Source organism: Schistosoma haematobium, chromosome 4, assembly GCF_000699445.3.
Source record: "Schistosoma haematobium chromosome 4, whole genome shotgun sequence".
NCBI classification, from domain to species: domain Eukaryota; kingdom Metazoa; phylum Platyhelminthes; class Trematoda; order Strigeidida; family Schistosomatidae; genus Schistosoma; species Schistosoma haematobium.
The window spans coordinates 7373815-7391367 of record NC_067199.1 but is presented as its reverse complement, the minus strand read 5'-3'; the positions used below and the strand labels follow the sequence as shown (position 1 = coordinate 7391367).

At 32.7% G+C, this 17553-nt stretch overlaps 2 protein-coding genes across 2 annotated transcripts; one reads left to right on the top strand and one right to left on the bottom strand.

The window, feature by feature from the left end:
* The first annotated feature begins 884 nt into the window (after positions 1-884).
* MS3_00007292 (uncharacterized protein) lies at positions 885-8679 on the top strand. The gene is made up of 2 exons (XM_012941769.3): positions 885-1009; positions 7788-8679. Exons 1-2 carry the CDS (start codon positions 933-935, stop codon positions 8218-8220), a joined length of 510 nt encoding a protein of 169 aa, XP_012797223.2. The 5' UTR covers positions 885-932; the 3' UTR covers positions 8221-8679.
* A 6742-nt stretch (positions 8680-15421) lies between these two features.
* MS3_00000390 (uncharacterized protein) lies at positions 15422-17346 on the bottom strand. The gene has a single exon (XM_051208174.1). The coding sequence runs from the start codon at positions 16188-16190 to the stop codon at positions 15534-15536; it is 657 nt and encodes a 218-aa protein (XP_051066081.1). The 5' UTR covers positions 16191-17346; the 3' UTR covers positions 15422-15533.
* Positions 17347-17553: the final 207 nt, after the last annotated feature.

Sequence of the window (17553 nt, the reverse complement as noted above, 5' to 3'; positions counted from 1 at the left end):
TAATAATAATAATAATAATAATAATAATAATAATAATAATAATAATAATAGAATTCATGCCAGTTTATCGGCATGATCAGCTTGATATAAGTAGTAACATTAAATGTAGAGAACAAACATGTGATATAAGGTCAAGATCGTGGATGTACACTGCTGAGAAGTCCAGCAATAGAACGAAACAGCCGTTCAGTGCTTCCAGGTTTTCAATAATGGTCTAATATCAATCAGTTCATGATCTCAATCAAAATAACACAGTTGTTATTATTCGAAGGTTTAGGGCTTTTCCGGGCCTATTTTTCGATAGTCGACCCAGTTTTATTATAAGTGCTAATTTTATATAGCTATATATGTTTTATATGATAGGTATCAATAATATCTAAATACTTTGTATTAGAGAACCGTATTTTTGTAACGTAAAGTTCAAATGTACCACACCATTAATTTACAAAATTACAAGTCATCTTCAAACTACATTCTGAATAGTATAAACCTGCTTATCAATCTATTCAGTTGACCAGATTATTGTCAAAATTAATATATATCTATATATATAAATGATTGATTTCATTGAACTGTTAAGGTAAAAATTACTACTTAAGTCAGTAGTAAGTAAATAGAATCAAATTCATGTAACGGGATAAACATGAAAATATTTACATATATTTTTAATTGTATTTACATGTAATAAAATCTAATATACAAAATGAATATGACGAAATCCAGTACGTATATCTATCTATCTACCTACCTATCTAACTAGTTATTTATCTATGTACCTATCTATCTGTCTATCCATATATATATATATATATATATATATATATATATATATATATATATATATATATATATCGAAAATGTATATAAATGTATAATTCAGTTATCTGATATCCATTTCAATAATCATTCCGCCTTTACAATAGTAGTGAAATATGTTACTTAATCATAAATTACATTGGTATAATTTATTATTGTATATTGTTCAAATTGGATTATTAATAAATGCCAAGTTAGTTTAATATACTGACTGCAGATATTTCCCTTTATTTTTTTCATAGAATAATAAGTAAATTCTTCTTTATAATCTACTTAACTTTTTTTCACGAACATAACAGTTTTGAGTATATTCATTGAGGTTGGATAAAACTTGTGCTAGGATTTAGTTTAAATCTATGGTTTGTTAATCAAATAATCAGGGTTAAGTGATCACCGAACAGTGCCCACTGTCATGAGTCTTGGTACTGAAAAACTTGTATCAGTTAGATTATACTATGCCTACTGGTATAAATAAAACAACAACGAATCAATCTAAATATCTTATTGACAAGACATTAGTTGAAGTTTAATTATCTCAGTGGTCACATATCAAACTGTGAACCTGAGTGACGTGGGGTCAGAATTCCAAAAGGAGTATCAGATCTCTCTATACTGAAGGTACAGCTGACTGACCAGTGTCAGTTAGAATGAAATTGAGATCCAGGTTCGCTAAAAATTATCCCCAACCATCGAATTGTTTTAACTGCATTTTTTGACCGCTATGATAACAATCGAATAAAAATCTTGGAGCTTGGTTTTGTGCTAGCTGACAATCATCTTAAGGAAGTATTTCCAGTTTTGAATGAACCGATCCTCCGTATGAGATATGAACCTATGTCATCCAGCTTCATAGACCAGGATGCTACTAATGAACTATTCAGGGCGCTAATGACCATCTGCCTACGCTTGCTAGTCACTCTATACAATATACTCCAGTAAACAATACAACACCTTCGTTTTAAAAAATTGGACACTAATAGGGTAATAAGTAAAAATGATAAACTTATTGATGAGGTTATGAAAGGTAACTAACTATACTTACTAAGATTCAGTCGATAATTTAGCTGTTTGTACTAGTAATCAGCATTAGAGTAGTCTGAAACAAGGCTTAGAGAGATTCACTTCGTATTGTTTACTTGAATCTTCCCATTGATGTTTAGGACTGCAATTGATCAGCATGCACATATGCCAATAAGAGACTGATCCAATTCAAGTGAGTTTAAACTTCACCCCATTGCACAATCAAGTGGCTATCAAGACCCAGTAGCTAAGTGGATAGCATGATGGCGTTTGGGGCGAACGGTTCTGGGCTCGAGTCCTGGAGTGGACGTCAACTCATGCAAGTACATCCAGCTGACGAGTCCCAAATAGGATGAAACGTTCGTCCTGAATTCCACTACTAGCCACTATCCACCTTTGCTTGTAATGCTTAGAGAGGCTTAATTAAACCATCACTTGAACTTATGAGGCTGATGATTTAGTTTAGTAGTTGTATCGAGCGTTGCACACCATAGTTAAAATATATGAGGTGAGATACATTCAAATCAGCCTCGTTGATACAGATACATGCATTCTTTCTCTGCCTTTAAGTAGTCAAATTTGATAGTTGTTCCATACCATAAAATTGTTCATTTCTATTCATTTCATTCACTAATTGTTTTTTAACGAAATTCGTTATTTGATGGAGTTTTGTTCTCTAAGCTGGATGGTTTGGTCGTAGAGCTTTCATCGCTCTTCTGAACGACATAATCAGCGCAAACTTTATCAAAATCATCCACCTGAGCTATAAATCTTCTCCACCATTTCGAAATTCGTTCTGTCCAATTTTTGAGTTTCATTGATACTATCATTATTTTGACGCCTTTGTTTTTGAACTTGTTAGTTCTCTGAAGTTCTACTGACATCCCTTGTAGTAAGTTAGAGATAAATGTTCGAGTCACCTAAACTAGTGGTCACATTGCAACTTGGTCTATAACATTCGATCTATACTAAAAAGGACCTGACACGCATGACATTGATCACCACTCAGTGATCAATCAATTGTGAAGATATTTGGTTTATCTATGTTTTTTACTTTGAACAGTTAGTCAGTACATATTGAACTGCTATATTATACTCACCATTTGATAAATAGACGGATATAACTCATCAAACAATAAATATGTTTTTCATATTTGTACAGAGATACTATCAGTCATCAAACGGCTGGGAATAATAACAATTTCAGAATAGATGATTCTGTCAATAGACTAGACAATTACATTCCCCATAATTAAACTAAATCTTTATTTATTCAAAGTGACAAAACTTTCCATCTAAGTACAGTTAAAAAACTTTGTATTTTATCAATCTATTCGAAATTCAAGGACCTATAGTCCAAGTATTTTTATACTTAAAGTTCTAATGTCTAGTTATCCTACTCTGCTTACTATTTTACGTGTGCTAACAATGAAACGTTTTCTTTAGTCATTACTTACTGTAATCTCATTTTTATTACATGAATTCACGTAGTTCATTCCTTTTGATTTGAATGAAAGGATGTTAAAATTTTATTAAAAAGTTTAAGTGGTATTAAAATAACCTAAGCACAAAATGGTTCGATTTGATAAGAGTACATTGAAGATGTTATGCCCCGATAAGAATAATGAGTGGTAATTTTTGGGATTCATTTGTGGACCAATACTATACGTATATTTTACCATATAATTGTTACTTAACTATACTACTCTTATCGATTAAATGCTGAATATTTCTATGGGAGTCGATTGACTAACTCATCGATTAAATGTTTAAAAATACTTCCATGGCAATATCGATTATATATATATATATATATATATATATATATATATATATATATATACGTTTGAATTGTGTTTTGGGGCTCGCTCATTTCTGCCTGTTTGCAGAATATACTTTCCCATTCCAAGCTTGGACTTCTCCCTCTAGTTAGCGGGGCTGGGACGCATCAATAACTATCTTACTGGTCTTTGGTCACTGAGTCTTTGTTCTCGTTCGCAGATTAACTTCAAACCTAGCAGAAGAAAATTATGCCACTTCATATAAGTCCCAAAATTATGATTGGTAAATTTCAAACAACAGGATGGGGTTGTAAAAATTGTTAAATTTCACTAAAGTCATGAACCGATATAACCCACTTAATTACCTACACCTGTTACCCATAGGCTGCCCTATCTCAAACAATCCTTTCTAGTTCTTTCCAGCTATTATTCATCCTTTTCATATCTACTTCTATTTCCCAATGTAATGTATTCTTTAGCCCTTTTCTTTTCTGCTTCCCTTCAGGGTTCCAAGTTAGAGCTTGTCTCGTGATGCAGTTTACTGATTTCCGGAATGTATGTCCTATCCACTTCCAATGTCTTATCCTAATTTCCTCTTCAGTTGAATTGATATAAGTTAAACCATTATTGAAAATCTGAAAGTACTACTTTGGAGTCTTATAGGGTGAAAAGGTTGCCCAGTGCCTTCAAGCTTTTAAAGGTGATTGAAATTAGATCAATTCATTATTTCAATAAAATTTTCAGATAGTTTATTTCATTATTAAGTTTTACGGGAGAATAAAATCAATTAAAACCAGAGGGGACTAGATAGCCATTTCATTACAATAAGAGGTTTCAGTGATCTAAGACTAACTCGATCCTAGTACTTTCAGTTTTGATGAACATTTTGATAATCTTAAACTACAGGACTAAAATTCTTCATCAGTTTCTAGTTCTTCAATAGAAATTTTATGACATTGTATGGGAGTGTGATTATTACTGATTATCCGAATAGAAATTAAGTTTCACTATCTTGATTGAATGTTTGATCATGTTTGGTCAGATTTCTAGAGGTTTTATTGCTTTTTAAATGGTATCCGGTTAAGATGTTTGTATCAGTTTTTAGTCAGTTATCATTACGGTTATATCATCACTTTTTTCAAACCAATTAAAATGTCATAAACATACTTACCATTCAAAACCAAGGAATTATAAACTGTTACATTGTAGTCATTCGTTACACTGGACTAATGAACGTGTTTCATACGTAATTATTACATACCTTCATTTTCCACTGAAACTACATTGAATTTCAAGTATTTAGCTGGACTTTAAGGGTGCTAAGAATTTTTTGTATCACACTTAGACTTACCGCCTACTATATGCTATTCAATTTATATTAGCCCTTAATGACAAAATAAAATTACTTATGACTTAACCAAAAAAGCCTAGGATACTGCTATCAATCTAACAATACAATTCATTTGTTGGATAGACTTAGCTAATGAGAAAATACCATTAAGATTATATAGTTTACATCACAGATTAGTCTTAAGTAGGTAAGGTTTGAAAAATAAAAAACACTAGATATCTGTTTCTTCCTAGTGCGAAAACCTTCAATCTCAGAAAGAACTGAATCCAGAACCTAAAATTATGGCTGGGATTTGTCTATCTTTTGACCACAGCTTATATTCACTGGCTAAATGGTCGCCTTGATACCTGGAAATTTTGGGTTTGACATCTAGTGAAGTTGTGAATGTACACTTCTGAGCAGTCTCATACTAGACAGAAACAAAAGTCCAGTTCTTCTGTGTTTTTAATGCATGTCTGAAATTAGTCTAAGTATCATCGATGAACAAGGAAGATCGGATGCAGACGTAAAGACGAGGATTGGCAAAACAAGGGCCTCATTTCTACAGTTGAAGAACATATGGAACTCGAAACAACTTTCAACCAATATCAAAGTCACTATCTTCAGTACGAACGTCAGGACAGCCAGTTCTACTGTACGGAGCTAAAACGTGAAGAACTACTACAGCCATCATCAAAAAATACAAGTATTTATAAATAGTTGTCTACGCAAAATACTTAATGTCCGTTGGCTGGATGCCATTAGCAACAGCCTACTGTGGGAGTGAACACACCCGCTTTCAGATGAAGAGGAAATTAGGAAAAGAAGATGAAAATGGATGGGACATACATTGAGGAAATCATCAAACTGCATCACGAGGTAAGCGCTAACTTGAAATCCTGAAGGGAGGTAGAAAAGATGAAGGCCAAAGAACACATTATGTCGGGAAATAGAAGTAGATATGAAAAGGATGAATAACAACTAGAAAGAGCTGGAAAGGATTGTCAAGGACAGGGTTAGATGGAGAATGCTGGTGGGTGGCCTATACTCTTGTTAATTTATAATCGATATATCACTATATAATTATTATATAACGTATCTACTCGATGAGTATTAATTCATCAAATATATATATACATTAGTTTAGAGCTATGATGGTAACATTAGCATGTATTTTAACACTAATAAACTGATCAAATCTATCGGTGACAATTTGATTTGATTCAAATCTTAACAGTATAATGAACTTCCATCTACTCTAAAACTTAGTAATTTGAAGGTATAAATATCGCGTTTTCTTATGAATACATTAGATTACATATTTAATCGGTCTACTTATATTCATCTTAAATGAAACGTCGGTTGTTGTTTTTTTTCTAGAACATTCCATTTACGATCATTATCAACATATCGTCTTTTATAGTTAGTAGTAGTCATATATTAGAAACTGTATCATTAATTCAATATATAGAAGATTAAAAGTTATATCATATATAAAGATATTAGTCGTATTAGTTATTCTCAATGTCATGTCATATACTTTATAAGCATTCTAGTGTTGAACAAAACAAAGTTAATGGATTTGTAGTTTCTTGCACAAATAATAAAAATAGTCAGTTATTATCAACGTAAAGTATGATGTAAATATGCGACGGTTTAAGTTCCCAGATTACATTAGTTCGACAAGATGAAAGTAAAGAGATAAATTGTAAATGAATCAAAACAATGTCATTATAACGATAATGAGAAAGACTTAATACTGAAAAAATAGTGCAAGACAGAATGAAAATGTACAAATGAAGGAATAATGGAACTTAAGATCTAGGATAAGATTAAGAGTAAATGTATTTACACCAATATGACTGATTCTGAGAGTTCACAGGCTATATATAATTTTTCTAATAACAGAGTGCAATGAGATTTACTTATTAAGTGACTAACTTAATCTTTTCTTGTAGTAACCGACATAGATTAAATGTATTTAAACTATAAGATATACTAGAAGATTTATCTACCTCTTTTCTCGACCTTACAGTTCATGACATCTTCCTTTTCGAATCAGATAGATATAGGATGTTTGAAATGTTCCTCTTGTTATAAAATGGTGGAAATAGACTTTCTAAAGATGATGAATATATATAAAATTTCTACATTACAATAAATTTATATGTATTTTTATCAGAAGGGGTTTTGTGGATATTATAGTAATTTCAATAGTTGAGATCATGAGTCAATTGAAGCTAAACCACCATAGAAAACTTGAAAGCACTGGATGACTGTTTCGTCCTAATATGGGAGTCCTCATCAATGCTCACTTACAAACCCGCCTCACGAGATTCGAACGAAACGACCATCCAGTGCTCCCAGGTTTTCCATGATGTTTTAGCTTCAATTGACTTATGATCTCAACTATTGAAATTATATGTATTTGTTTAAGTGATTAAACATCTCATGGTAAAACCACTTATCATACAGTAAAATGTCGGATAAATGGTGAGTATTAATTTTTTTTTAAAATACCATTATTTTAATCGTAAAAATTGACTCAGGCGGTTATTCACTTTTCCAATAGCTTCACACGTCAGATTGACTGTGATTAAAAATAAATAACATACATCTGTGACTTCTTCGTGTTACTCATGGGAAATCCGGACTACCATACTATTGATCAATGTAAACTCTAATAAAACGTAAAACCACCCAAAGTTAAACGAGCAACTTAAATCATACTTTTTAATCAGTAAAATATCTTATTAATCGAATCTCTTCCATCCATTATTGTATTATGGATACATTTATAAAATCCCATTATTTATCCTTCATTATATTTTACATTTTAGACCATACCATGTATCATATAAACCAGATGAAACTATTATTAAACCATGTCGATCCGGTACAGCGCATTGTATGTTTGGTGATTGTACAAAAATCTGGCTTAGAAAAAATAAACATGTAGATATTATTATTGAATGTCAATGTTGGCCTGGTTATTCTGGTGATTGGTGTAATATCTATCCATCTGAACATAAACATTGGGATGGTTTACTACGTACAGAAGATAAAGATGAAATTACTCCAATTATAAATGCTAAACATACTACACCTTATACTACTTTGGATATATGGCATGAACAAAGTCTTCAATATGCTGGATATTTAGTGAATAAACATCGTGAATCAATTGAAGATAGATTAAAGAATAAGTTTCTTGTATTTCATAATAGTTTGTCAAATAATCTTGGAAACAATAATGTACCAAGTGATCAATAAAGTTTCACATGTTTACTCACAATAGAATTGCTTACGTTTATTATCCTTTCTACTTAGGCTGTCATTATCTGTTTACAACATTTGACTAGGTTAAAATCTTATTTGTATAGACCTTAATTAATCCAATGTAATTAATTAGTCAGTATCTGCTTCTCTATTTACATTAATCATAAGCAAATATATCTGTAATTTATAGTTTATTGTATAACTATTTCCTATGCTTTATACAAATAATTTACACTTGAATTCTTAGATTTCATTTGTATTTTGGTTTAGGTTAGGAGTTAGAAAGGCTAATCCTTAGGCAAACTTTATAGTTCAGAGCCTAATAAACAGACTTTTACTTGATAAATGAGTTTGATTATTATTATTGTTGTTGCTAACCGTTAGGTAACTTTATGGATTACTGAATCGATTTCATTCATTATAAGTAATATAGGTGTTGAAAATATATCGTTACATCAGTATATACTGTTCAATACAGGAATATGAGAATAAGTAGTGTAAATCTCTAGTGAAGTAGTATGTGTTTTTCATTTATTATATTACTTTGACGATATTAGCCACCTTCGGCGAGACTATAATTTATGGACGAACCAATCAGATATAAGATAACGAGTCACGAATTTGGGCGCGGAATTCATCTATACATTTGGCTAAATAGAGTTTTGGCATTATAGCTGATGTCAGTTCGTGATGAAAACCCTAATTCTAATTTTTAACCCTGACCATCAACTGTAAGTGAGAATTCTGACTGCTTTTTAACCGTCATTTAGTCTTAATTAGTAGTTATTCACTCTCAAGTTCACTTCAGCGTCGCTCAAAGGTTGTCCATAAATTATAGTCTCACCCCACCTATTTTTACTTATGATTACTTTAATCAAATCTAGTTCGTTCAAATTCAATAAAATAGCATAAATGTACATGTTAGTGCCATTCATTTACAGTATTTAGATAAGTACACATTAACATAATTATCCACAATCTTAGTGGGTGAAATTCGGTCAATACTGAGGACTACTGCTTTATAACTGATTCATGCAAGTACTACTCTACAGATAAATAGAAACACATCTAACTTTGATAATGACCTGAGTCTAAATACCACAGAGACCACTGGTTTTCTTAAGCTAGTAGATAAGCTGTGTTAATATGGGCATATTACTACGAAAAGCTTAAAAACTCCTCACAGCCACTTTAATTTAAAAACACAATCGTTCAAGGTTATGATCACTCTGTTTCCTAATTGGTAGAATTCCATTAACACTAAATTTATGCGTTCTTTTATATCCTCCCTTTAGCTTATTTTCCTTTTTCCTTGTCTTGTGAATTCTAAAACAACCACTGATTTTATAACCACAGGTGGATGGTGACTAACAGTACTTCTGACTTAAGGCACTATCGAGGCGATCCGCAGAGGATGCATAAATACCAATAAGAGACCGATCAAATGCAACCCTAAACGTCAATGGAAAGATCCAAACAAACAATACAAAAATGAACTACTGATTTTATCTCAAAAGATACCTTTCTCTGTATACTACTGTAGGAAAGGAGAAATCTAAAAAAATATGCCACGTTTTGGAATGTAACCGCTTACCAACCTTTCTATCTTCTATTTCATCATCTGGATAATCTTCATTAAAATCATGAACCAATCAGTATCAGATTCCATTAGGCTAGTAAATATTACAGATTGATACAAACATGTTAGACATTTAAACTGCTATAACTTGTGAACCTGTGTGCCCTGTTTATTGTATAACGCAACGATACCGCCAATTAGAGAACAGTGAATTATCGATCGGATCAATGACTCATAAAACCCGTACGAGCAGTCTAGAGTTCTTTTATCGGTCCTGCTTCCTGTCTAGTCCAGCCAGTTAAGTCAAGAACACAAATCTCAGCCTCTGCGGTATGAATCATATATTTCAAACATACTGGGTTTATATACCAATCAAACAGACCACAACGTACCATAGAATAGAAAATAACATTTGTACAAGATTTAACCAAATGTGGCTGTGAATGAGGGAGGTAGTGATTAGTAGACAGGGAATAATTCAAGAATGATAAATCGTATAATAATAGTTCATAGGTCAAAACAAAGCTCATGATAAGAGGGACATGAATATGAATAGTTTGGTTATTTAACAATTATACGATAAAAATATACGTATAGTATTGGTCCATAAATGGATCCCAAAAATTACCATTCACTATTCTTATCGAGATATAACATAAACCTATTTTGGTTTTTAAATAAAGCGTTTTAGGGTTGAAGCTTCTCATAAATGTGATATTTTCAATGTTAACTTTAAAGTATCTACCTTGAATTTATGTAAGTCTTTGAAATCGCCCAGTAATCGCAACAAAACCTATAAGTAACACATTATTTTCTGTTTTGTTAGTAACTTATATGTTTGCCATTAAACAGTTAGGATCAAATTGCAAAGAACCCTAGATTTAGATTTTACATTAGTCAGTACTTATTATCAAATCGTACGGATAATCTGAATGAAACTAGTATTTCTCAAAAGTTGAAGATCATTATCATCCAGTTTCACATTCTTAGAAGTCATCATAAGATTAATAATTCAGTAATTAATCACTGTCAATCTATTTATCTATCACTGAAAAATAACAAATGCCACATTTCTTTTTACTGTTAAGTGTTGATCAAATCCTGTCAGTTATTCTTCTCAGTATAGTCAATGGGATTGAGTGTTATATAGTAAAGACCTACCTATGTCATAATTAAAAACAATCAAAAGATCTCAGTCAACATTAAAAACTGAACAATATTCATGATCGATTGATGTAGATTATGTTGACTTTAAACTTTCGACCTGAGAATATTATTTCTTCATGGGTCAAATAATGCATAACAATTATATTAATTATGTAATATATAGTTAAGAGTCATTCACATTATTCTCTCTCTCGCTTGCTCAACGCAAGATCAAACAACTAAGGTTACCGGATGTGAAAACTTCTTCAACAATGTCCAACAGATTTTCTTTTTAACATAATAAGACTATTTATTTTTAAAAAAACTAGATTAACTTCTAATGAGAGATGAATAAAAGCATTTCTTTCGAATGCCTTCAATAGGAGTGTTATGTCCCAATAAGCATAATGAATGGTAACTTTTGGGATCCATTTATAGATTAATACTATGCGTATATTTTTATCGTATAATTGTTAAATAACCAAATTATTCACATTCATGTCCCTCTTATTATGAGCTTTGTTTTGACCTATGAACTATTATTATACGATTTATCATTCTTGAATTATTCCCTGTCTACTAATCACTACCTCCCTCATTCACAGCCACATTTGGTTAAATCTTGTACAAATGTTATTTTCTATTCTATGGTACGTTGTGGTCTGTTTGATTGGTATATAAACCCAGTATGTTTGAAATATATGATTCATACCGCAGAGGCTGAGATTTGTGTTCTTGACTTAACTGGCTGGACTAGACAGGAAGCAGGACCGATAAAAGAACTCTAGACTGCTCGTACGGGTTTTATGAGTCATTGATCCGATCGATAATTCACTGTTCTCTAATTGGCGGTATCATTACGTATACATTACAAGGACACTCAGGCCACAAGTCAAATGATATTCCGTACTTCTAATCAATAAGTATCGGCAATTATTCATACAGAATTTGATTACTACTGACATTCATACAAGTTACTATCCATTCATTTATTTATTTTTTAAGATCAATTATGATTTAAACATAAATAAAACTGATCTCTTACGTGTTAAAGGAATCATTTACCATGATCTATTCGACTGATATTAATTTCAAGTCAATAATAGTAATAATGATCGAAAATTTAATTTACATGATTATTATCATTACTGTTGAAAAGTTCATCAAAATAATTAATATCTAACCTTGATAATAACCATAGGTTATATAATAATAATAATAACGTTATTCTTTCATTATGAATCAAAGATTTAAGAAACAATTTATGACTAATTATCATACGCATATCCATTACTCGATGATTATAAAAGTAATTTTAATAGTTGAGATCATGAGTCAATTGAAGCTAGACCACCATGGAAAACCTGGAAGCCTATTGTGGAACTCCTCAGTAGTGCGCATCCACAATCCCACCTCGCAAGATTCAAACTCAAGACCTGTCGGTCTTGCGCACGAACGCTTAACATCAAGACTACTAAGACGGCAGGCATCCAATGGTGTAAATGTCTAACTTCAGTGACACTTCCACCATTGTCATCAGTGAGTTACTATCTCACAACAAACTCAATTCAACTCCATTGGTCACTACTTCTTACTAGAATAGCAGAAAATACCTATTGCAGCCATTCACTAGTGATTATATGCTGATTAATATCAGAAGGGGTTTTTGTGGATATTATAGTAAATTTAATAGTTGAGGTCATGAGTTAATTGAAGCTAAACCCATAGTAGGACGAAACGGCCGTCCAATGCTTTCAGGTTTTCCATTGTGGTGCAGCTTCAGTTGACCCATGATCTCAACTATTTAACTTACTATAATATTCGCAAAACCTCCTTCTAATTATAAAAATGCAAAATATTAAGTTTATTCATTTTACCATGGATATGTAATTTTCTAATATAATTTTTCTGGTTAATATCGTAATATATCTTTTAATTCAGCTTATTTGATTTCAGTTGATAGAATCCTTTAATTATGGTTCTATTTTTGTGAACATTTCATGCATAAAACAGATTTTATCTTAATCCTGTCAATGATGAAGTATACTTTTAACAGTTGTCTTTGATGATTCTACTCGAATTCATAATAGTCGAAATTAATTGAAGTAGCTCAACAATAAAGTCTCTGAATGTAAGAAAAATAGGTGGTTCTATAGTTTAATCGGCATCACCTATAAATTTAGCGCTACCAAACCATCCTGTTAACCTTAATTACTTACACCTGTTACTCTCAGTGGAGCATAGGCCGCCGACCAGCATTCTCCAAACCACTCTGTCCTGGGACTTCCATTCCAGTTCTATCCAGTTGTTGTTCATTCTTCACATGTCTGTCTCCATTTTTCGGTGTAATATGTGCTTTGGTCTCCTTCTCCTCCTTTGGCCTTCGGGATTCCAAGTGACGGCTTGTCTTGTGACGCAGTTGGGTGCTTTCCTCAATGTGTGTTCTGTCCACTTCCTTCACTCCTTCCGGAGTTCTTCCTCGGCTGGAGTCTGGTTTGTCCTCTCCCACAGTAAGTTGTTGGTTGGCAGTTGTTTTGAGTTCCAGATGTTCCTAACTTGTAAACATGCTGTTCGTGATTTGCAGATCCGCGCCTTCACATCTGCATCAGATCCACTCTGTTCATCATTGATGCTGTCCAGATATGTAAAGGTTTATACATTTCCCAAATCTTCTCCGTCAATTGTGATTTGATTGGTGCATGCTGTGTTGTATCGGAGAATCTTTCTTTTCCTTTTGTGTATGTTGAGACCTACTGCTTCTGAGGCTACTGCTACACTGGTCGTCTTCTCCTGCATTTGTTGTTGCGTGTGCGATAGGAGAATCAAATAATCTGCGAAGTCTAGGTCGTCCAGCTGCTTCCTAGCTGTCCATCCTGTTTACCTCTTTACAACAACAGAATTTAATAATTATTTTAACTTACTTGAAATCTAATATTCACATTATACACCATGATGTGATTTTCAATTTTGCATTTTACTAAACATACTGATTTTTCGGACAATTTACAAAATTATCAATTTCATTTTTATTAAAACAATTTATAATTGTTGATTAACCAACATTTAAACGATTATTGTAGGCATTTATTCAATGATAAAAATTTCTAATAATTAGATTAGTAGGTAATGAATAAACAATATATAACATTAGTAATTTTAAGCAAACGTGGATAGTGACTAGTAGTGGAATCCAGGACGCACGTTTAGTCTTATTTGGGACTCATCAGCTAGATGTACCTGAATCACAGATTTGATGTTCACTCCAGGACTCGGATTCAGTACCATTCACTTCAAATCCCATCATGTTATCCACTTAACTACTGAGTTCATCTTTGCTTAAAGAGCTTGTGTCTTAAGGCTATATCGAGGCAATCCTCACTCGATACATATATGCCAACAAGAGACTGATCAATTGCAGATCCACAATAGGACGAAACGGCCGTCCAGTGCTCCCAGGTTTTCCATGGCGGTCTAGCTTTAATTGACTCAAAATCTCAACTATTAATTTTACTATAATATCCACAAAAACCCCTTCTGATATTATTCAGCATATAATCACTAGTGAATGGCTGCAATAGGTATTTTCTGCTATTCCAGTAAGAAGTAGTGACCAATGGAGTTGAACTGAGTTTGTTGTGAGATAGTAACTCACTGATGACAATGGTGGAAGTGTCGCTGAATTTCATGGATTAGTTGAAGTTAGACATTAACACCGTTGGATGCTGGCTGTCTCAGTGGTCTAGATGTTAGACGCTCACGCGGGAGACTGATTGGTCCCGGGTTCGAATCTCACGAGGCGAGATTGTGGATGAACACTTCTGAGGAGTCCTTTACCAGGACGAAACAGCCTTCCGGTTCTTCTAGGTTTTCCACGGTGATCTAGTTTCAACTGAATCACGATCTCAGCCGTTGAGATAAATTTTCATTTGATATCAGTTTTTGTTTTCTTTTCTCTCTTTTTATTATTAAAAAACCTAAATTGTTTTTCTATTTTGAACTACCAGCCAATTTTTCTTAATTATATCACTAGCAGTTTATTTACTCAGTTTAGTTTACCTGGATTATTATTATCATTATTCAATAATAAATTTCCGCATATCTTTTGACGTTATGTAACAAGGATAAGATATTTCTTTAACTTCATTTCATAAACAAGATAAACAATTGTGTAATCTTAAATGAGATTTCTTATTGCCAAAATGATTATCTCAGTTTTTTGAAAGAATGAATATCGGTGAACATAATAATAATAATAAAAGTCAGTTAGACGACGCTAAATTCCATTGAATGGTGTATTTTATTTCAAAAGTTCAAAAACGTTCTTTAGTAAAATTTATTGAACAGTTAAAATAAAAGACAACTAAATATAATTTATATAAGAGACCAGTTTAGTTTAGTAAAGTTCAACTATTTTGCTTACTTATATACGTCTTTTACCTCTCATGAAGGAGTATATGCCACCAACCGGCATCCAACTCTGTCCCAAGCAATTTCTTTACAGGTCTTTCCAGTTGTTATTCACTTTCTTCATATCTACTTCTAATTTCTGAAACAGTATGTTCTTTGGTGTTCCTCTTTTCTGCTACCCTTCAGGATTGCAAATTGGTACATGCTTCGAGATGCAGTTTGGTGATTTTTTCAATGTATATCCTATCCACATCCCAAGTCTTTCCCTGATTTCCTCCTCATCTGGAAACTGGTCTATTCTCTTTCTTAGTAGACTGTTGATGAAAGTATCTGACCAACGAACATTGAGTATCTTACGTAGCCAGTTGCTTGGAAATACTTGTACCTTCTTGATGACAGTTGTAGTAGTTCTCCACTTTTCAGCTCTATACAGTAGGACAGTCTTGACGTTCGTATTGAAGACTCTGACTTTAAAGTTGGTTAAAAGTTGTTTTGAGTTGCATATGTTTTTCAAGTGTAGGAACGCCGTCCTTGAATTGCCAGTCTTTGCCTTTACGTCTGCATCGGCTCCTCCTCGTTTGTCGACTATGCTGACCTGTTTCAGAGTTTCTCTATTAGGCTTGATTTGGTTGGTGTTCTTTGTGTCGTATTTGAGTATCTTACTTTTTCCCTTGTGTATGTTGAGGCCTACTGGTGCACTAATTGTCTTCACTTGCATTTGTTGATGTGTATGGGATAGAAGGACGAAGTCATCTGCGAGATCCAAATCATCTAGTAGGATCCCAGCTGTCCATTTTATTCCAGGATTCCCTTCGGATGTTGAGGTCTTCATAATCTAGCCAACTAACGGAAGAAATAGAAAGGGTGAAAGTAGGCGGTCTTATCTGACTCCGGTCCTCACTTGGAATGCATCTGCCAGCTGTCCTCCATTCACGACTTTGCACTGTAGTCCTAGACGTAGCAGTTTTCTGGTAACTGACTAAAACCAACTTGATATAATCCACATAGTGTCAGTTCATTTTTATTAGTATCGATATTATAACTTAACTGATAAAATTCTATCAAAATCAAAGGATTAAACAACCGCGATATTGGTCACTACTAACTGATCAATCATTTGTATTCTCTTATTGCTAATTGACATTAGTTAGAGAACTTCTGAGTGAGCAAGGAATCCCGGATATTTGTTTAAGCAAAGCTTGAAATTACCGATCAATGTATGTACCAAAACCTACTTTTACACAAGATGATTATTAAAACTTTTAATTCTCATAACCAACACGATAGATTTAAACTGTGTAGTTACAATGCAACGCTTCACCTTTATGACATCATTTAGGTTTTAATATTACACTTTCGGCTTAATTCAATTTTACTTATTATCATTAGCTCATACGCTTAGAGTTTATCTTATACCTGATGACCTTGTTAATGAGTTAATTTTTTTAGTTTTGGATTTGATATTAGACAGTAATCATTTCGTACCAAAATGGATATCATTCACACATTCGAATAAATCCAAATTGAATGATTTTCATAAATTACCGTATCTAAGCAGTAATTATGTGACTAGTAGTGCTTAATTTGAAGAGATAATCACCCGAGTTCTAGTGAAAAGCCGAGTCCAGTTTAATTTAAACATATTTCATGCAAAATAATTATTACTAATTCCGCTGGATAGTAGTCATGTAATATCATCAATTAACTGGATTTAAACGTGTAAATTATTAGACGTTAACTCAGCACTCTCAAGGTTAAACGCTCAGTGTCAGATCTGGATGTCCCACGGTTCGGTAGTTGCTAAACATTGTTAATATGCAATCTTGAAAACTCATTATTAGGATAAAACAGCTGTTTAATCCTTCCTCATTTTAAAAGGTTGGGTAACTGAAGTTAGTTCGTGATGTAACCCATATAAGTAGTAATTTTTGGCTTATGTATGACTAGGTTTTAAAACTCCTAAAGCTTTAGTGAAAGGCCTTGACTGGTTTAAATTAATTGAGTCAGGAATGGTACTAATATCGCTGATGTCATAGAATGGTCTTTGAGCTATATTGAAAATTGATTGAAGCTGAAACTTGTAACATTGGGTCCCACTTGAGTAAATTATAAACATTGCGCTCACTATAAGGTCTGACAGTCTCCAACTTACAGATATGAATAAGTACTGCCACTACGATTACATATATATTCTT